This window comes from Manis javanica, chromosome 11, assembly GCF_040802235.1.
Source record: "Manis javanica isolate MJ-LG chromosome 11, MJ_LKY, whole genome shotgun sequence".
NCBI lineage: Eukaryota > Metazoa > Chordata > Mammalia > Pholidota > Manidae > Manis > Manis javanica.
The window spans coordinates 48,438,685-48,461,268 of record NC_133166.1 but is presented as its reverse complement, the minus strand read 5'-3'; the positions used below and the strand labels follow the sequence as shown (position 1 = coordinate 48,461,268).

Genomic DNA, 22,584 nt, shown 5'->3' with positions numbered 1-22,584 from the left:
ATAATTCCAGAATTAATTTCTTTTTCCATGACTCAGTGACACAACAGAATGTACAGACATGAACTCTGACTAATAATGCAAAGGTGATGAGGCATTAAAAAAAAAACTAATAAAGAAAAATGGGTAAGCATTAGAGAAGTATAGCAAACTAGCTTGATAATTTGAGTCTGTCATCAAAGTCCATTATCCATCTAAAAAGTACAGAGATAATCAACAACTTACATATCCTACCTGCTGGATTACTATTCTCAAGTTCAACTTCAGAGATAAGTGACAGAAGCATATAAGACTCTAGACTAATGCTTTCCAGTGGATTTTTACAGAAATGTTAACATTTTTTTTCTTTTAAGGAAGAAAATGTAGTATTGTAACATCATTCCAATGCATGCTGTCTGTAAAACAGTTCACTGAATAATAATAATTAGTCAAAAGAAATTTCATTCAACAATAACTATCATATTATTAGTAATAATAATAACCCACATTCTCTTTTCAAAATGCAAGGCTAGAGCTTACTGTGTGAGGGCTAACTTGTCACTGGGCTAAGATGCAAATGCACTTTGAATGAGTTGATGGCCAGCCCATCTTTAGAGTTCGTTAATGTGATGGAAGAAATATGGGGAAGGGTAAAGCAACAGTGGGGAATAATGTTTTCAACAAAAAGCGATGCTTTCCCCAGTCTTACCCTTCTCACATTGCTTCTCAAGCTTCAGGTTCCTAGTCCTTGACTGCTACTTTTCTTCCTGTTGATACCTCAACCATCCCCTTCAAAAGGGCAAGACAGCTGCTTGTATAAAAAGCCTTTCCTGGTGAAGCCACTATAAAAAATTTTATAGCATTTTTTCTACTTACTCAAATGCATTCACTCAATCACTCACTGAGTCATTTTTATGTATTCATTCAACAGAAGTTAAAAATAAATAGATCCACTAGGGATGGGTTTCAACTGGGCAATTAAAAGAGATTGTTTGAGTTAGTTATCTAAGAATCCTGTTATTATCAAATATATTTTGCAGATAAAGAAACATAGATTCAGAGCAGGTAAGAAATGTCCAATTTTACAAAGCTAGTAAATGACAGCCAGATTGAGTCTACCTGACTCAATAGTCCTTACTTTCTCCAACCCAGTATGTTGACCACTTTAACACATTCCTTAAGGGAGGGGTGCTGAGACTATTCAGGAAAATTAAATATGGCCATTGTATTTGAAGAGTCCAGATATTTATAAGGGAGATATAGCCTCATGAAGAAAATACTCATATATATGTGAACACATATTGAGAAAATGAGTAACTTCAGGAGGATGGTAAAAGGAAAGTTCAGGAAGGATCCAAAGTAATGATATATAAGCCTAGTCTTGAAAGAAGTTCAGGGATTTTTGTGGAGATTTTTTAGTGATTGGGGGAGAAGAAGACTTGAAGAAGGATATATACAGAGGATATACAAAAGGATGGAAGCAAGAAAGCAGAAAGTGAATTCTGGGAACCTGAATGGTGAGCAGCAAAGGAAACCATCAACAACAAAAAAAGGCAACCTACTGTATGGGAGAATATATTTGCAAATGATATATTTGATAAGGAGTTAATATTCAAAATATATAAGGAACTCATATAACTCAACACCAAAGAATCAAATAGCCCAATTAAAAGTGGGGAGAGTACATGAATAGACATCTCCAAAGAAGACATACAGATGGCCAATAGCACATGAAAAATGCTCCACATCATTAGTAATCAGAGATGTAAATGAAATCCACAGTGAGATATCACCTCACACTGGTCTGAATGGCTACTATTCAAAAGACAAAAAATAACAAATGTTGGCGAGAATGTGGACAAAAGGGAAACCTGGCACACTGCTAGTGGGAATGTAGATTGGCCCAGCCACTGGGGAAAGAAGTATGGAGGTTTCTCAAAAGACCGAAAACAGAAATATCATACAATCCAGGAATTTTGCTTCTGGAAGTTTATTCAAAGAAAACAAAATCACTAATTAAAAAAGATATATGCACTCTATTGTTTATTGCTGTAATTTTTACTTTAGCCAAGATATGGAATCAACCTAAGTGTCCAATGATAGATGAATAAAGAAGATGTGGTTATACACAATAGAATATTACTCAACTGTAAAAAAGAATGAAATTTTTCCATTTGCTACAACATAGACCTATAGGGTATTATGCTAAGTGAAATAAGCCAGGCAGAGAAAGAGAAATACCACATGATTTCACTTAGATGTGGAATCTCAGAAAACAAAAAAAGTGAACAAAACAGATATAGACTCGTAGACACAGAAGAAATTGGTGGTTGCCATGGGGGACAAGGTAGGGGTGGATGGGTGAAATAGGTAAAGGGGATAGAGATACAAAATTCCAAGTATGGTATAAATTAACCATGGGGATGAAAGTACAGCATAGAGAAAATAGTCAATAATATTGCAGTGTCTTTTTATGTTGACAGTAACAAAACTTACGAGGGTGATCATTTTATAATGTAGCTAATGGCTGAGCCAGTATATTGTATACCTGAATCCAATATAATTGTCTATCAACTATACTTCAATGAAAGAAAAAAAAGGAAATGTAGGAATCATAAGAAACCAAATATAGGAAATGAACCATTAGGCCTTAAGGGAATCGGGAAGCTATCAAATAAGCACTTTTACTAAAGCTGTGTTTGTACATGCATTCCTGTGTGTGTGTGTGTGTGTGTGTGTGTGTGTATCTCTGAATGTCTCCATTTTATGGATGTCTGTTCTTTCTGCAAATAATTTCCTTCATTTTGCTCTTGGTTCCCAGTTCTCCTAACTATTACTTTCACTTTGCTCTGGATTGACAGAGAGGCAAATATGGTCTCAGTTCTACATTCCCAGTACCATGTAATTGTAATTTTTGGGTTCTGTGGCTCAAATTTTTGAAAGTATCTAGTTTACATGACCCAATCAGTTGCTTCAGGGTGACTTGGCATATAAACATGGTGCTCAGCAAACATCCAACACTTTGTCAGTTCTCAGGAACTGGTAGGGGTTTACGTAATTCCAAGGAAAGAGGGTATAGGTTGGGAAGACACTCCCAAATATGTCTAACAGATGAATTTGAATGGGGAGAGTGAAAGTAGGTAGACCTCTAAGAAACTTTTAGTAATCGAAACAAGAGATAAAACAGTAGGTGGGGAACAAAGAAAACTCAATCTAGAGCCACAATCAGGATAGAATTTAATTAACTGATCAAATGGAAAACTGTGGGTGGTAGGGATCATAAAGAAATGATTCAAAGATATCTCTGAAGTTTCCATGCCAGAAACTAGGCAAATGCCTGTTGTAGTTTCATAAAACATTAGGGGTTGGGTGTTCTAATACACCTTCCCTTTATAAGAAAATGAAACTGGTACCAGAGAGTAAAAGCAACTTTTCTTGAGTAACAGTCATTGACTGGTTAGAAATTAAGACTCAGGGAAACTGGACTTGGCCAGGAAGTGGTGACAGAAATCTGGATTTTGGGTGGGATTGAGGGGAATGGTGCTGCAAGATTACCAACAAAATGGACAAGAACAATATTCCACAGAAAAACTTAAAGGTTCAAAGTGAAAGATAACCTGTGTTAGTAAAGCAAAGATGAGAAAGTAGTAGGAGTGGACACTGACGGTAAGAGATAAAATAGAAGTTGGTTAGGACAATCATAGGCAGGTGTATAATGTATAAGAAATCAAGTCAGCAGGCAAACAAGAACATTCTGAAGAGGAGGCTTGTTAGTCACCAGCAATGGTATGAGTCAAAAGCCAGACACGCATGGTCAGCTAGCTTGTTGGCAGAAAGTTAACAGAACCAAGTGTTTTCATAAATACAACAAATCCCAGAAGAAATGATGTTTTTTGTTAGAGAAGGCAATGAATTTGCCACATCATACATTTTGAAATGAGGGTATTGACAAGAAATTGAGGTGGATATGCCTTGTAGGCCACTGGAAATGTGGGAACAGAGCTTGGAGATGTGATCTGAGCCAGAGCTCAGTCCGTGTCTCATCTGTCCATCTATCTGTCTGTCAGTCCATGTCTCATCTGTCCATCTATCTGTCTGTCAGTCCGTGTATCGTCTGTCCATCTATCTGTCTTTTGATGAACCTACTAAGGGTGACACTATATAGAGAGAAGGGAAGTAGTTTTAATGTAGCCTTATATTTGGCAGGAGAAGATGGGAGGAAAGGATTTCAAAATGAGGCCATTTGTCTGGACAATGGTCTTATTACCTTTGGAGATTTCAGAAAACTAAATTTTATTACGCTTTGGTAACATACTAGAAGAACTGTCATAACAAGTTATACAACTCTCTCAATAAAACATCACTAAAAAAGGCAATAATTATAGGACCCATTTTGTTTACAGAGGTCGATAAATCATTTTAAAGGAGAAAAAACCTCACCACTAGTTATGGCCAACTTTAAGAACTACTTCTTTGAAGTATATTTAAATAATGACAACCCTGAGGAGGAATCTATTATATGAGTGGAACTGTCCTGGGCAGTTCCTTAAGCTTTGGTCACCATGTCCTTACCATGTAATGATTATGATCCAGTGGCTGCCATTTTAAATGGAACAAATGTAAAACTGCCAAACAAGGGAAAGCTAAGAAAAACTACAGCACAAATTACATCTTTCATCTTAGGGAACCTGAATCCTAGAAAGAGAGAGAGAAAGGGAGTGGCAGGGAGGTTAAAAAAAAAAAAAAGGAGGGAAACAGAAGAAATTCACAAAGAAAGTACAAACTAAAATACACAGTAAAAGCATATATAAGTAGAAGGCATGAGACTGTAAAAACAGTAAGCAAAAGGTCTGAGTAAGCAGAAAGTTAGTAACCCTAGAAAAAAGTGAATCACAGAACCTAGAGACAGAGAGTAGCAAAATCATAGTGATAATTTATTAGAGCACAAAGCCAAAGATGTTTTCTGTTGAGACTGCAACCTAATAGTTTAGGTGAAAAGTATGTAATATCCTGAACAACCCTTGAGTTGTCTTCTAGTCTCTCAGAGACCTGGCTATGCAGCTTATATAACTGTCTTTCTTATTAAATGCATAGCCTTATAATAATTCCTTCTTATCATACATAGTTTCTAATAACCTTTTATTACGTAAGTTTGCTTAAATGTGTCTTTGATGGCTGCAACCTAAAAGAAACTACATGGAACTTTTTGGTTGGCTGGTAGATTATTATTAGGTAGTAAAGAAGAAGGGAAGAAAGAAAGAAGCCAGCATTCAACCACATGCAGGGTTTGCAAAGTTGATATGTGTGTTGTAAAACCCACTGAAGAAGTGCTCATATATATTTATGCATGTGTTTATGAATGTGTGTATAAAAGCAGATTAAATAAATATGAATAATTAGAGATAAAAGAACAAATAAGCAAAAATAACTATATATATATTTATTATATTTAAAATAAGATTTAAAATAATCGTTAAGAGACTATAATGAAAGAATAAGAAAAAGAGTACTTTTTAAAATAGGACTTTTAGAAACAACTAGTATATTCAAAAATTCAACAAATGAGTTAAATAGCAGATCTCTCTTGAGAGACTTAGTGAGCCAGAAAAGGATCTTACTTAGATTGCAATGCAGAGAGACAAAGACATTAGGAAATGTGAGAGACATGGTGAATAACTTGCACAGGAGTAGAAGGATGGGAGAAAGTAAATATGGGAAGAAATAATGTCTGATATTTCCAGGAATGGAGAAGTATTACAGACATTCATTCTTTTCATTAATGACCAATTAAACACGAAGTCACAATGATGCACATTACAATTAAACATCAATGATGGGAAAATTTACAGCAAGAAAAAGAAAAAGACCAACTATAAAATAATGTCAGATTTTTCATCAAGTATAATAGATATCAAGAGACAACAGAATAACATCTTCGAAGTACTCAGTGAAAATAATAAAAAACCTGTTGACTCCTCAACCAACTAAATTATTCAAAAGTCAGGGCAAAATAAGGATGCATTTAGGCAAAGTATGAGACAATATCACTCACAGGTTCTCACTGAAAATATCTCAAAATATGTACTTGGATAAGAAGGAACTGACCTGAGAAAAGAGTGGGAATTGAAAGCCAAAAAAATAAAAAATAAACATGTTGATACATTCAAATAAATACTAACTATGAAGACTACTAGGGAAGATCAATTTTTTGTTTATTCTTTGAAGCTGAAAACTTTGTCTTAATCATTTATGTGCCTTTATTAGTACCTAGCACAAAGTGGACTCACAATAAATACTTGATGATTAAGTGAATATGTAATGTGCATATGAAATAGGTGTCTTATCTCAATGTTAGGTCAAATTCCCTGCTTTGCTAATAAGAAATTTGAAAACACAGAAGACTAACACAGTATTGTATGACATATTGAACCTGATTTACCATTTAGAGAACAGGAAAGATATTACAAGTGTCAAGAACAATAATAGTTTCTCTTATTATTGTAGGTCTGAGTCTCTATCTAACATAGTGTCTATATACTGAAGATATTTGGTTGTAAAACTTTATTAGTCTCTAGACTCACCCATTTTCTAAACATAAGAACTACAAAGAAATGGACATTTATTTATTCATTCAAGAAATATTAATTGAACATCTATTATAAGTCAATTACTATATCAGGTCTTAAGGATACAGCAATGAAGAAGATATATCTAATCTTTGCTCTCATAGAATTAGTAGTCTAGCTGGTAAGAAAGTTATAAATAAATAATTATACAGTAGGAGAATGTAAGAAGTCAGCAAATATTTTCTATTGCTTACTGTGTGCTATATGCAAATGTAAGGGGAGATTACCTGTTCTCCAGTTTATAGTATGGTAGATGTGATTACAAGTGATTAAAAATATATGAGGCAATATATGGTCACATAAAAGAGGAAAGGGATAAAATAAATAAAAGTATCTGGGAAATGGCAAAGCTGTTAATGTTCTTGACAAAAACAAAGAGATAAGGGAAGATATGAACATATGAAAAGTTAATATAGATTCCTATTTTTTAAAATTCTGATGAATATCTTTTCCAACTTCAGCACAAAGCAACAGATATGGCAGAAAATAATTTGGAAGTATTATTCTTAATTTTTAGTTATGACTAAAGTTTGGACATCAAAACTATTCTTTCATTCACTATTTCCCCTCCCAGCCCGAGAAAAATATAATATTTTATCTTTGTCAGTCTATTAACATTTAGGGTTCTCTTTCTTTGACATTCTTTTAGGACGACCTGAACCTTTTAAACCTTGAAAATGAAAGCAGATGTTTGTCTTCAAAGAATGCTCCTGATGTCTGTAACTACTACTTTTAGGAATGGTGCTGCAGACTGTTGATCCTCTCTGTACTTTTAGGGTGACATAAACACATGTTATTATGCCTACCATCTAGATAAGATATGAATTGTGCAGGTCCCAAAAACAAGATGGTAGTACAGTTAATATACAAGATTGCTTGATCTTGATGCTCAAATGTAGAGAGCTCTTGTAAATATCTACCACCAAATTCTTAAAACTTGAATAACCAAATACAGGAACAAATAATCTTTCTTCTTCCTTTTTTTTAGTCAACATAGAGACGGGTAAAATGGCCAAATTATTTGTATGCATCTTTATAAAATTAATACCAATGTGAAAACTACTAATGTGCAGAACATACAATACCAGCAGATCACTCTAATTTTTACTTGCAGAAAGACACAAAGTATAAAATAATAAGAAATGGAGTAATGAAGTAAAGGGATGAGCTGCTCTTCCCTTATTCCACAGAAGTAGTTCAAAATTTAGCCACAATCAGTGAGGTCTACAGGAACTGGTTATGCTAAATGAGTGTTTTAAGAATGTGACCCCACTCAAGGCCATATTTAGGATAAAGGATCCCAAGGCAATGGGGATTTGCATTTGGAACTGTATGAGATTCTTGGATTGGACCCTGAATTGCCTGTCTTCTACTCCCCTTAGCCCTCTGAAATCCTACCCACTTGTTCATTTATTTGTTCATTCATCTCTTCATTTCTGTAATTAATCAGTTTCTATCAGGTGCCAGGGATTTTTCTACAAATGGCCATCACTTCTCCCCTTAAAAGGTCCGGCTCAAAGGTCTTGTTGTCTGTAGCTTCTACCCAACTCCACTCCTCAGTAACTCAAACCTTCTTGCCACATGGAAATCAACTGCTCTCTTCTCTGGGTTCTGTACCTTTTTGTTCATGACTATTACATATAGCATTTATCACAGCGTGTAAGAGTGAATTGCTTGTATGACTGTCTTCCAAATGATCATGTGAGATCCCAGAAGACTGAGCTGTCAGCATTCTCTGGCAACAGTTTATGCTGTACTTTAATCATAAGAAAGGAATCTAGAGTGTTATCATAGGTAAGAGCACAGGGTCTAGAGTGAGATTATTAACTTCAAATTCCAGCTGCACTTGACAAGAGACAAGTTAGTTGGCCTCTTTGTGCTTCAGTTTCCCCAACTGTAAAATGGGGATAAAAATAGTATCTGCCCTAATGGGTTACTGTATTAAGTGAGTTAATATATGAAAATAATTTAGGATAGTGTATGATATTCCCTCAGTGTTAGCTAGAGGTATTATTGTTATTATTATTATTATTATTATTAATTATAAAATTAGAGTTGGGCCACAGTCACTTGGTTTGGAGCATTCTCTGCTTCCTATTTAGTACTTCATACTGAAAACAGCTGAATTTTTTAGGAGAAAGATTTTCAGGTTTTTTTTTTTTTCCTACATTTCATTTTCTTCTGAGTTGGACTCCTTTGTACAGAATGTCTCTTGGGAAGATTACTTATTAAAATAAGAAATAAATTACTTATGAAATGTCATCTGATTACTTAGTTGGCATGAAGTTACTCCACTAATACATAGAGTGTGTAATAAATTGAACTCAAGAGATTTAAAATGACAGAAGAATAAGTGCGTTATCTTAGGCAGCAGCAATGACAACTATGACTCACTGGCAAGCCATCCAAACTGGTAGGTTTGACCATACCATTTTCCACTAGAGTGATAATCAAATTCCCTGGCATCTTCATTTATTTCTCAATTATGGAAATATTGGTATATAGAGTGCTTTTTGGGGAAGATAGAGGAAGTAACATTAACATATAGGTTATTAAAATAATAAAGGAAAGGCAAACTAGGCTGATTAACTTCATCAAGAAGAAGTTTAGTTTCACTAAAATTTGATGGCAATTACTATTTCTTAATGAATGTTTTGTTTTATTTATGTTTTATTTTGAAGGTTTTCTGGATTAACAAAATTTTGCGTTAAGATAATGTCTTCAAATACATGTTGAGGCATGAGCCATCAATGCTACTGTGGGACGATATTTCTTACATGCACCAATGCAGAAAAAGATGATTATCCTGCTCCTTTCTGAAGGTCATATAACCCCTAAAAGAAGAACAGCTTGGAATGAAGCAATCACCTATCACAGAACACACTGCTTGGCTGTAGAAGGGTATTCCTGGATAGAACACACTCAGAGTTCTGACAAGTACACCTTTTTGCTCTCTGGATTACCCCAGTTCTGGATACAGAGGAGAACAAAATACTTACAAAGGTATTTATTTACACTTTAAAATCTCCAGAGAACTTTCCTATATACTATCTCAGTGATTGGTCATGGCAAGACGTTTTCCAGATGAGGAAATAAGGATCAGAGAAGATAAGAGATTTATTCAAGTTCACAGAACAAATAAATGGCAGAACTAGAAAATAGAACTTGGGGATTTTTGATTTCATATCCTCAGAAGTCTTACCTATTCCTGAGGTTTTTCAAATTTATATGAGGGACTGTCATTCTTAGGTCTCCCCCTTCTTCAATATGAAAGGCAGAGTACAGTTGACTCTCAGCAACACTTAACAATGCATACATTTTTTCCCCTGTATTTTCATTTTACTTTGGCTGGGAATGCACACATCTTTTTATTGATTTATTTGTTCAACAAGCATTCATTAAGCTCTGGCCATGTACCCAGTTTATGAGTCAGAATAAAGGTTACATAAAAGTTTCAGTAAGGGAATAAATCTATACCTTTAAACAACAAGATTCAACTTCTAAGAAGTTTCCCTACCACATTTTCCCGTTCAAAAACTGATATTATAAGGGTTCTGTTTCTTTTTATCAACAGATTATCTGTTTTGTGAATTTCAATCTAAATCCCAATAATCTGGAAAGAGATTGGCATACTTCTTTAATTTTGTCATGAGCTTGGAAATTGCAAGTGAATTTCAGGATTACTTTAAGCAAAGCATAATTAGGAGGGTTGTGCCTGTAAACAAAAATAACAATGATCACCATCATAAATATTATTCACTTTCACTTCAAGGTGAGAAAGATGAGATCTAGAACTGTTCAAGTTTTCACAGAAAGCAACTTGTAGAACCGAGGCTTTCAGATATTTTCATTAAACTAGATTTAGTTTAATAATTAAGATTAAATGATTTTCCTTGATGTATCCAGAGAATAGAAAGAACAACGGACTATGGAATAGAACTAACATAAAATAGACAGCCTATTGAGGAAAATAACTGGATTTCTTTATACAAAGGGATGTTTAGAATCAATTCTGTTTTTAAGGTCCCACAAATCAAATATACATTAATTCTGCAAAATCTAGACCTCAGCCATTTTTTCAAAATTAAGTGTACAAATCTCCTTTTTCCTGAAGAGCTTGGGAGTTTTTATATGTACAATTTCCCATTCTTAAAGATTCTTAATTAATAGAAATATTTTATCAGTGCTATTTTTCTCTAAAGAGTAAGGGAGGGATAGAAATTATTTCAGTTTAAAGATGAATAACATAGTAGGAGGGCAGTGTGTTTTTTCTAATTTATTTGAGTACTTCAGTGTTAATGTTGTTAGACCATATTGGTACGAGAGAGATCCACTGTTTAACACCTATGAGACTGAACATCAATTTTTTTTACTAACATTGATGTTACTTCACTGAATACAAACTTTATAAAGCAGAACTATCCTGATCTATGTGCATTTTGTTTATTTTATATATAACCTTGAAAAGTATTTATCAAATGCCTTCCAAAGGCTAAAACTATTATAAGCACTGGGGGCCCAGTGATGAGAGGAGAGTCATAGCAGTGTCCTCACAGTGCTTATCATCTAAAGCAGCACTGTCCAATAAAAATATGATATGATCCACACATTATTAAAATTTTTCTATAGCCACACTAAAAAGTAAAGAGCAGGCACAGTTAATTTTGGTACTGTATTTAGCCCAGTAATTTCTAAAATATTGACATTTCAACAGATAATGAACATAAAAGTTTTTGGAATACATTAAATTATTTTTTCAAAGTAAGTCTCAAAATTTAGTGGGTATTTTACATGTATTGGACCTCTCAATTTGGAGCATGCATATTTCAATAGCTTCACAGAGACAGGTGTGTAGTGGCAACTGAATTGGACAGTATAGGTCTGGGAGAAAATTTAAATAGTATGCAAGCAATAACAACACAAATGCTATAACAGGGGAGTGCAGTGGTACAGGAGCACATAGGAGAACATCTTAACTAATCTATGTAGGTCTAGAAAAATCTTCCTGGAGGAAACAACATTTCAACGAAGCTCAAAAGGAAAGGGTAGCCACAGGAAAGGGTACAGGTAGAACACTTTAACATTAATGTTAGTTCAAAGCCTGTGACTGATTATGGTGTACTGGAAAGACTACAAGAAATTTAGTATGTCTGGATTAGATTATGGGGAGTGAGAAAGATGAAAATAAAAATGTAGGTAGAAGGCAGTTAATGAAGAGCTTTGGACCTTATTCTAAGGTACCCATCCTTTCTAAACCTTTAGGCCTATATTTATGGAACTAGCAATTTCAGACTGAAATGTGCTCCTCTTCACTGAACTACAAAAGGGTGTAGGAGAGATGAAAATCAGTAAGTTAACATTAGATGATCATTTATTAGAGTTGATGAAGAGTCTAGTTCTGGATTAAGTGAGTCCTTTAGACCTTTTCAACTTACATTTAAGAATAAAATTCTCACTGTTTTAGAATAGAAATCATGCTTAACAAAATGTGGTTTGTTGTTTATAAATTATTTTTGGAAGGAATACTATATAACACTCTATAACACTCTATATATGCTAGATATTTATATTAATATTTCTGACCTGTCATTCTGAATACTGTATCTAACAGTGAAGCTCTGTAGGTTGCTTTGGGAATTATCATGTACTACTGATTTGGTCATTTAAAAAGCAATTTATGGTAGTTGTTAAGTGTTCTGTTCCAACTTAGAGCCTTGAGCCTGTCTTCTGGAACTCCCATGATTCTGAAGAGTACTCAAAGTGTAGTTATTTGTACCAACAAAAGACACTATGCTTTAGGTTTTACAAATTACAGCTTAATTACCTAAATTGTTATGTAATTCCATGAAGTATATTGTTATTACAAGTATGGTAATCTTCCTTGTCCTAATGGATTATTAGCTTTTTGAAAGCAAAGTAATTATATTCTATCAGTATATCGGTTTTACTATGTGTCAGTAACTGTAGTGTATTTCCTAGAGTGTCTGGTAATCTTGAACATATTTAATATGACTTTATCAGAACCAGAGAAGAATTCAAATATAGCCACTGCATATCATAGCTTGCCAAAATACATATTCGTATTTGTTTAGGATATTGCTTAGCAACTGTACTGGCTTAAATGGTGTCCCTCCAAATTCATGTCTACCAGGAACCTGTGAATGTGCCTTTATTTGGAAATAGTCTTTGAAAATATAATCAAGTTAAAATGAGGGCATATTGGATTAGGATAGTCCTGAATACAACATGGTGGTTGTCCTATAAGAGGGAAATTTGGACACAAAGACAGATGCACAGGTAGTACACTATGTGATGATGGAGGCAGAGAGTACTGCTTATATTGGCCAGGGAACACCAAGAACTGCAGGCAACTACCAGACACTAAGAATAGTCGAGGAAGCACTTTCCCCTATGGCCCTAGCCATCACCTTGATTTGGGATTTCTACCCTCCAGACTGTGAAAGGTTAAATTTATATTGTTTTAAGCCACTAAATGTGTTTGTTATGTACTTTGTTATGGCAGCCCTAGAGAAACCAATATAAGAATCTTTCTAGACCCTCCTTTGCTTCTCCGTATTTCCTTTATGAAACAGCTCTCCAAAGAAACTTCTATTGAATGGACTTGGCAGGTTAATCCATTTCTCTGTTAAAGAAATGGTCTTAGGGTTGTATTTTACTCTCTACCGTTCCTATATAGTACTGCTCCCACCAAAAGAGCTGTCACTTAGAGCGCAGAGCACTTACTACTGCCATTACATGATTTAATCAAGTATTACAAGCTGGTGAAATATGAATGCAAAAGGAAAGACAACTGCTGTTTCTATTAAAACTATAGAGACTTTGGAAACTACTTGATAAAGGTGATAAAAGTACAATCAAATTAAGAATGGGTGAGATAATTACAAAAGTGAAATATTTATGAAAATCTAGTAAATATGCTCATTCAGAATGCTTTGTAAGTACCTTTAAATTTTTATTTTATTTTAATAAAAATAAAAACAGAGCTTATATAGGATATGCCATGGGCGGGGTTTATGTGGTTATAGGTCCTATAAATATCTACTTGTATCAACTTTTTCCATTAGACACTTCAGACTAAAGGATTAAAACTTCAGACTAAAATAAATTAAGAGTGTTTCCTCTGTAAGTACAAGTTTATTACTCTATGTTTTTATTTAATCACGTAATAGTCTGTAAGCTTCATGAACACAGAGGATCTATCTAATTTGTTCCCCATTCTACTTTTAGTACTCAGTATAATAACTGGTATATACAGCTGCCTCTTTCAGAATATTTTTTTCAATGAATGAGCACAGAATGGGAACCCATTTTCTCTGTTTTTCCCTTTTCCAAAGAAATATCATCAAAAAGCTGTACTATTAAGGGCTGATTTGAGCCCTAAAAGTGAACTCATTATAGAGAATTTCATCTTTTAGTGGCATTTACAATGGGGCGTTACCTATATAAATATTCTCATTTTTACAATACCATTTGTCATAGCCTTTTCCAAAATTATCCAAAGAATTATCATCAAAAAGCTGTACTATTAAGGTCTGATTTGAGCCCTAAAAGTGGGCTCATTATAGAAAATTTCATCTTTTAGTGGCATTTACAATGGGGCATTACCTATAAAATATTCTCATTTTTACAATACCATTTGTGATAGCCCTAATGTTTTTTACATTACAGTCTTTTGGAAATACTTTAATTATTTAAGTATTTTAAACCCTCCCTGAGCCTCAGTTTCTTTAGTTATCAGATGAGGTTTTTTGACTGAACAATCTCTATGATGCCTCCTAACACCGAATCCTCATTTTCAGCACCAGAAAATTCTGGATTTTCTTATGAATAAAAAAATATGACTTCTCCTTGCTCTTTTTTAATAAAGGATACAGAGAACAATACACATAGCTAGTTAAAGAATGATAGAAAGGATAAGGTGGAGATGTGTTAATGAATATGGAGTAGGAAGAAAGAAAGGGACATAGTGAATTAATATCAGCTTGCTAGTATAACTTTTTGGGTAAATATACCATGGAATATTTCATTCTTATATAACCCATAAGAATTTTGCTTTTACTTGCCTTAAGAAATCTCAACAGTAAGTTCAAAGGGCTGAGGTATACAATTAGAAAATTAAAGACTTAGTCAACTCTTCATATTTTACTATAACTAAGTAGAATGCAGTTTATTAAATTAGTCATAAATCAATTGCTATATGATCTCTAAATCATCTGAATGAATCTATAATTAAGTTTTATTCTTTAAAACTGTAGGTAATATTAAAATTGAGGCAAATAATATCAATTTCTTTTTATAAGCTACACAAATATTCTTTTTTTCTACTTCTTTAGCTACTTAAGTAACTTAATAGGAACTGTTGAAAAGAAATCTTAATATATTTGGTAAATAAAAATGATGTAGGATTTCAGATGGTCCAACAAGACAAAAAATTTAACATTGGAATTCTGTTAAATGACTTGCAGAAGTTGTATTTTCGCCTTGGAAAACTTGCATCATGGAACACAGCTGTGAACAACTTTGGCTTCAAACAGAAAGGCTATAATAAAGCGTCTCCTAGCTAGACTTCAAGAGGTTTATGGTTCAAGAGGTTTATGGTGGCAAAAACAGCAGAGAAGATGAAATGTTTCAATAAGCCCCTCAGGCTGATTTAGTTAGCATTCACAAGGTGGAATAACCTATACATCACATACCCTTTGTTAGCTAGTTGTTTAGAATAGATGTATGAGTCACTGGATTTTATTTTAACAGTTGGGCAATGCAATTCTCCTTTTGCCCAAAATATTAAAATGCAGAAATGTGAAATTAAGAGAGGTAATGTTATTTCTTGTACAGGATGCTTATCAACCACTGTGATAGATCAAGAAATTCTCCTGCTCCTGTGATTCCATATTTCACCTTGGTAGGCACAAATGATAAATTACCTTACATCAAAAAATATATATATTATTAAACTAATCAGCAAACTACACAGTATATTTTTTAAAATTGTGTTGGGGAGAGGTGTTGGGAGGGAGAAGCTTACAAAACCAAAAGAAAGCTGGCATGAGAGAAGGACAGGAAAGATTCTATCCTACATAATTTCCTACAAGTACAAATGAATCCCTATGGGAATTTGGGGAATTAATATATATCTTTTTTTCTCTCAGACACTGTTCAGACTTAATGAGGGTACCTGCGACAATGCTGGCAAGCTGTTGGGTTCTGGTGATGGGGTAGATGCTGCGTGCCTGAACGATTGCTGAAGCGATTTTCTTGGCGTGCTTCTCCTCCCCGTATGTTCTCAGGATGGATGCAAGTGCCTGTTGATCTAAAGCGTTAACAGCATCAGCTGCGGTGGGCATGTCAGGGTACCTACACACAAGGAGAACCAATTAGTTCACTGTCATCAGTTTTCAATGACAAGAGGTGAAACTTCAGAATACTGAGACACAAAGTCAGTCATACACACATAGTCTAAGACAGCGTCTGAGGTTTTTAATGTCAGAGACTGAACTCCCACTAATGAAAGAGGTTTTCCATTTCAAATACCCTTCATTATGGCAAGTGGGTACTGTGTGTGACACTCATCAAGGTCAAGGGCAGCAGCCAGTTAAAATATTTCACTAACCTTTAATGCACAAGGAAGTTTTTATTGCTTGTGCAGATTTTCCCTAAAATAAGGGGAAATGTTTGGATTTACTTTATTCAAAATTTAAATTATTGCTTGAGTTTTTTTTCCCAGTACAGAAGATACAAGGCTTACTGACTCATATTTAAATGAGCCTAGATCTCAGGAAATTAAATCTGAAACTGCAAAGTAACTTGGGTACAAATAGAGCCTAGACAGTCTATATAAGATACGCTGGTCAGTTTCCCTCATAAAAACTAGTACAATCTTAATGGTAATAATGTGTACTACTACAATTGTTTAACAGTATTGGCTTACACTCTCCTGACAAAAGTCACCATGGGGTAAAATTTAGTAATATGCAAACAGTACTAAACAAGCCTAAGATGGTAATTTCAGGAGGAGGAGACAAAGAAATAACAAACACTGGACAAAGAGAAGAAATCATAGTAGCAGGAAATACTGCCAGATTATTCCAGTTTACCTTACTTTAGGGAAATAGGTGAAGGAATTCTAAGTGATGAGCTAATAGAGATCTTACTCATTAGAAAGATATCTTTATGAATAGGACAGTTACTGCCTTTGCAGTCAATATGTTGGATTGATTGTTGGCAATATACCATGAGGACTAAGTAACAAGGATATGATAGCTCTAAGACGTAAGGATCAAACCAAAGTGGAGTTGCCAAGAAACACTTGAATCTCTTCTTAAAAGTACTATACTGTGCCTTGTTAACATGCCTAGTGCTTCCAGGAGAAAATCTTGCTATTGTTCTTGGCTTATCTCCTATGTTGCCATGACCTCTCTCTTTCTCTCTCACTTTTTGTCAAACTTTGCTTTCCAGACTGTGTAATTATTATTATTTTTTTTGGGTACCAAAGCACCACCAGACCAATGAACATCCAATAAGATAGCTCTCCATGCTGTTCCCATCTCTATAGGCTTTTTTCCTTCAGTAATAGGTTTAAGGATAAATATTTGGTCTTAAGAGTCAGAATCCTGGGTAAACCTCAGTTTCTAACTCATGAAATCAAAGTAACTGCTTACCTCACAGAACTGTGAGAATTAAGGGTCATGCAATTGTAAAATAGATAGTATAATGCCTGGCACATAGGAAGCTCAATGAATGTCAATGTCCCTTAGATCTTGACTATTTCTAGATCTGCCAATTGTCCTTCTTTGCCTAACTGACAAAATCCCTACTAGATATTACCTAGTTGTGAATTCAGCCACTTAAATCACTGAGCATAAGAATGAATCTTATCAATGATGCCATAGAATATAGTCCAGCTCTACCAGGACAATTCTAAGATTATAAAGGATATATTTAACAGTTTTTTATAATACCTTTCTACTTTTAAGAATATTAAATCAGCATTTTGCTCACATATAGTTCATTGGAAAATGGGCATAATTTTATCTTCTGATCATGTTAATATTGAACAGCAGTATAGAAGTTTCCATAGTGCCACCAGACCAACAGGGCAACAATCTGGAAAGCTAAAAGGCTCCTGGGCTTCAGAACAGGCATTTATGTAGTGAAGTGAAGATAGAAAATCTAATTCCCAACTTAACAAGTTAAGAGATCTTGTCAGTCCTCCAGAGATCACTGAGTTACAATGGCTACACTTACAATAGAAAGAAAATATTAACGTGTAAGTGGCAATTTAATTATTTCCCTCTAACACAACTGACAACACAGCCACATTTGTAAATCCTTGAAGCTGTGATTTCTTTCCGCTACATGAAACCTTATTTTAATCTGAAACCTGTTGCTGAAATTGGGATAGCACAGAATGAACTGTGCTATAAGGTTCTTGAGTTAAATGGCAACAGGTTAAGAAAGCCCCTTACATCCATCTTCATAACATCCATAAATCAGCCCCAGGATCTTATCTACCATATTTTTTTGGCTTAGATTCCCTCTCCCCAAACATCACTTGGATTAACATTGTACATATTTTCATCTCTGACTCTTCTTTGTCTATGAATTCATGTGAAGCCCCTTTCTGAATGCCATATATTTTCTTCATATTTGTGAACATCTTTGATTAGGTTACAATCTATGCTATCTACCTGGAAGCCACCCTGCTTTTTAAGGTACATTTGCTCAACTCTAATCTCATCCATTATGGATTTAGAATTTAATCCTCAAGGACAATCCTATTTTCAGGTTCATAGGTGAGAACCTCAGGAACCCTGATTCACAGAATACAATTTGCTGGTAAGTCTTTACATTAACAATATAGGGTTTACTCTATGAACTAGAAGGTTTGTTCATTTTAACTTCAGAAGGCATCCTCCTCAGCAAGACAGGAACAGCAGACATTTGCTTGACATTTTATTACACCTGCACAACAACCTCAATCTCCAAACATGAGAAGATATTTGACCTTTGGTATTAGTCACTGGTTTTTAAAAGATTTTTATTATTTTATTTTTATGATCACACTCTTCATTCTATGAATGCCAACCTGTGTAATGAAGGTATAAGTCTCAGAACAAAAAGGTTCCAACAAGTATGGGTCACAAGTTAACAGGTCATATGAAAATGTGGGGAAAAAGCTGTATGTAATTAATTACCATTGGACAAGGCAGTTTGCGAGAAAGAAGTCAAAATCAACTCAATATTAACTTGCTGACATAAACTAGACATTAAATTTCTTATCTAAAGGTCCTCCTAATGGTTTGGAAGAAATTGTGGACAACCTATTTGTTTCCGTAGAAATGTTTATGTAGGTCTAGAATTGCAGATTAGTAACAGCAAAAGAATGGTTTGCATACTTAGATATAAGAGAATCTAACATTCTTTTTAGAAGGTAAGCTTCCCAAAAGTAGGGGCCGTGATACATAATTTGTTGATGGAGGTGGGAATGAGGGCATAAAATGAAGGAGAAAATCATAGTTAAGCTTTGTAGGTACAGGCTGTTCAGTCCCTGGGCCAGAGTTGGGCATACATACAAGCACTATTCTAAGCTTTGAAAATTAATTTAATTTAAAAGAAATTATCCTGTACTTTCCTAGAATGTGATCCTCTTTGTGTTATTTAATATGTATGTACCTATTTGAATAAGAGAGAACAAACATTAGTATTTCTAGGGTGGTGAGGAAGGAAGAAGAAATGAAAAGCTGTCCGATGCACAGCAGTATGTTTGATATAGTACTCTAAATTGTAGTTTCTCTGGAGAAGGTTAAACCAAAATGACTGTACAAAAGAACAGGACAAAACACATAATTTTGTTAATCTCTAGGATCTTGCCATTTATATAGTATTCAGAAGAATATACATTAAATATAGTTCCTTTTACTTCTTACAAGATGCAAAGTTGGGCCTGCATGAAAATGGACCCACTGTTTCAGTATCACATTCATCAAAATTGTTAGTAGTTTAAAAGCTCACATTGTACCTGCAAAAAAGACAATCAGTATGAAAGTTATCCTCTTCACTATTCTGTATAAAGACAGATACGATTTTTCCTTAGAATCCCAAATCTACAGAAACACTAAAGTCTATAATGAGTAGTAAACAAAACTGATTGATTATATATGGATAGTGTTAGGTGCTGGGCATATGATTGGAATTCTGCAATGTTAAAAGAAAATTACATTGAGAATGTTTCTGAGAAATTGATTTCTTGTAAGGAGAATGCTTTATCGATACTCACCTGCCACCATCCATTCTCATGTCCAAAGGGCCATCCTTCCGAAGGGAAAATCCTCTCTCAGGAGCATCAAGTTGCATGGAGGAACAACCAAGATCCAAAAGAACTCCATCCAAAGTCCCTGGTTGCACTCCAGCTTTCATTAATAAGGCTTCTGCCTGGCTGAACTGGCCTAGCATAGCTCGGATCTGTTTACTGTGAATAAACCCAGGAGATGGAGAAAATACTTCTGTTATATTAATGTCTTTCCTAAAGTCTAAGATCAATTGAAGGGAACATATCCTATTACTAGTTTATTTAACCAATATATATTTACTAAGTGACAATGCTTAATACTAAATAAAGACATATGGATATAGAAACTCTACAACTTTGGTCTCAACATAGAGGTGATTTACTGTAATTATGACTTAATGTAATTTTATTCTTACTAATATTTTGTGAAGGTATACAATAAGTTCATGAATTAGAAAAATTCCTTTGTCAGACCAGGTCCTTCATTTTTTTTTTTTTTGAATTATTACATCTGTGGGTTGGGAAAAAAAGAACACATGCCATTCCATCAAAAGAATAAAGAAGGGAAGCTTTGTGGATTGCTGGTGTGAATGTAAGTTGGCATAGCCACCACAGAAAACAGTATGGAGGTTCCTCATAAAATTAAAAATAGAACTACATTTTTGTACATCTGGAAATATATCCAAAGGAAATGCAAACACTGTGTTGAAAAGATATCTATACCCAAACGCTCATAACAGCATTATTTACAATAGCCAAGACATGGAAAAAACATAACTGTCCATCAATGGATGAATGGATAAAGAAGTTGTGGTATATACACAATGGAGTATTACTTGGCCATAAAAAAGAAAAATTTGCCACTTACAATATGGATGGACCTTGAGGATATTACATTAAGTAAAATAAGTCAGACAGAGAAAGACAAATACCATATGACATGTGGAATCTAAAAGAGAGAGAAAATCAAACTCACAGAAAAAGAAATCAGATTTGTGGTAACCAGAGTGGGGGGGGCAGGGAGGTTAGGAAAAGGGAATTGGATGCAGATGTCCAAAAGGTACAAATTTCCAGGTAAATAAGATAAATAAGCACTAGGGATATAACGTACATGATGACTGTATTTAATTCTGCTATATGATATATAAGAAAGTTGTTAAAAGAGTTGATCCTATGAGTTTGCATCATGGAATAAATTATTTTTTTCTTCTTTTGTATCTATATGAGATGATGGATAACTAAACTTGTGGTAATCATTTCACAGTATCAGTAAGCAAATCATTATGTTGTAGACCTTAAACTTTTATAAAGCTATATAACAATTATCCCAATAGAACTGGAAGAAAACAGAATAAAGTTAATGAGCAAGCCAATTCAAAATACAATAAATAATAGAACAGAAATTCCTGAAAAAAGATGTGTCAAATATCTTCAAGCCAACCATTTTAGCTTTCTTCACATTTTTCCTATAAGTTAGGATAGGGGTGCTGTGCAGTGGCACACTTGAATAAAACTATGCCTAAAACAAATGCCTTCTTGCAGAGGGAATGTTTTAGCTCTTTGCAGAGATTTTGAAGTGAATGGAATATTCAGAATCAACAGACAGGTAAGGAGTAGGGATCACCTTGCAGCTATACTAATTCTCCTTCCTACACAGAGTGAGATGCTGCCTTCAGGGTTCTTCAGAAGCCTTAGAGCAACTGGCATGCATTTTGGAAAAGGAATGAGAAGAGAAAAATTGGGCAATGCCATCAAGTCCTCATTCCCTCTGTCTACAGGTAGGTGGGTGAGTATGAATTTCAACAGTGTTGGGAAATTCATATTTATTATATTTACTAATGTGTTAGTTGTTTAAGGAGAACTTCACAGTTCACCAGTTAATTTTTTCTCAAATTCTGATGGAGAGAGTGATTTTCAGATTCACTGATCAAATATTGATTAAACAGGTATTATGCTATTCAACATTATATAAAGACTAATAAAGCATGGTTTTCTGAGCTCTGAGCTGAAAGAAAGAAATGTACAAATAAACAGTTTGCAAAACAACCTGATGGGTGCCAATCATAGAGAAATAAAGTGCTATGTCTGTATTTGGAAAATATAAAATGAATGCTAATGCTGGCACTGGAAACAGAAATAACAGAATCCTGTGAATGGAAGGCAACTCACAAATTATTTACCCCAAATATTTAACTGATGTTTGAATCTTTTTCTTCTTCACCATCACTGATCGTGTATGTGTGGAGGTGGGAATAAGAGTCATTGTTTTCATCTCCTCTCATTCAGCTCATTGGTAAGGGAGGGATTCCCATTTGAGGATTATGGAAATGACCCCCACACAGTACCCAACACTATAGATGAGATTGACAGGAGTTTATTAATCAGTATGTTCATAAGCCCAGGAGAGGAAGACACCACATGCCATGCCTGTCTACATGGGGGTAGTACTAATGAAGACAGTGGACAACCAGAGACTATGGGAAGCAAGTTTTGTAGTATCAAGAGAGTAAGGTACCCCTTGGTTCCCATGAGAGAATGTGATTGGCTTGTTTGAATAATTTCACTGGCTGGCAGGGAACTGAAACCTGCTACTCAGGGATAAGCAGATACTGTGCCTGATCCCTTTGACAAGGAAGGTTGTTTGGCTAAAGAATCTTATCTGTCGGAACATAG

At 34.5% G+C, this 22,584-nt stretch overlaps 1 protein-coding gene across 4 annotated transcripts in view; it reads right to left on the bottom strand.

Annotated features, from left to right (window-relative positions):
• METTL15 (methyltransferase 15, mitochondrial 12S rRNA N4-cytidine) overlaps positions 1-22,584 on the bottom strand; it is a 200,816-nt gene that overhangs the window by 37,604 nt on the left and 140,628 nt on the right. For 2 of the 4 annotated variants that reach the window (XM_073216352.1, XM_037012115.2), the window contains exons 4-5: positions 19,900-20,091; positions 15,799-15,933 (exon numbers count right to left, since the gene is read on the bottom strand). In XM_073216352.1, the coding sequence (XP_073072453.1) occupies positions 15,799-15,933; positions 19,900-20,091 (327 nt within the window). Of the gene's footprint in view, positions 1-15,798; positions 15,978-19,899; positions 20,092-22,584 lie in introns of all 4 variants that reach the window. The other 2 variants (XM_037012116.2, XM_037012114.2) reach the window with 1 other exon arrangement.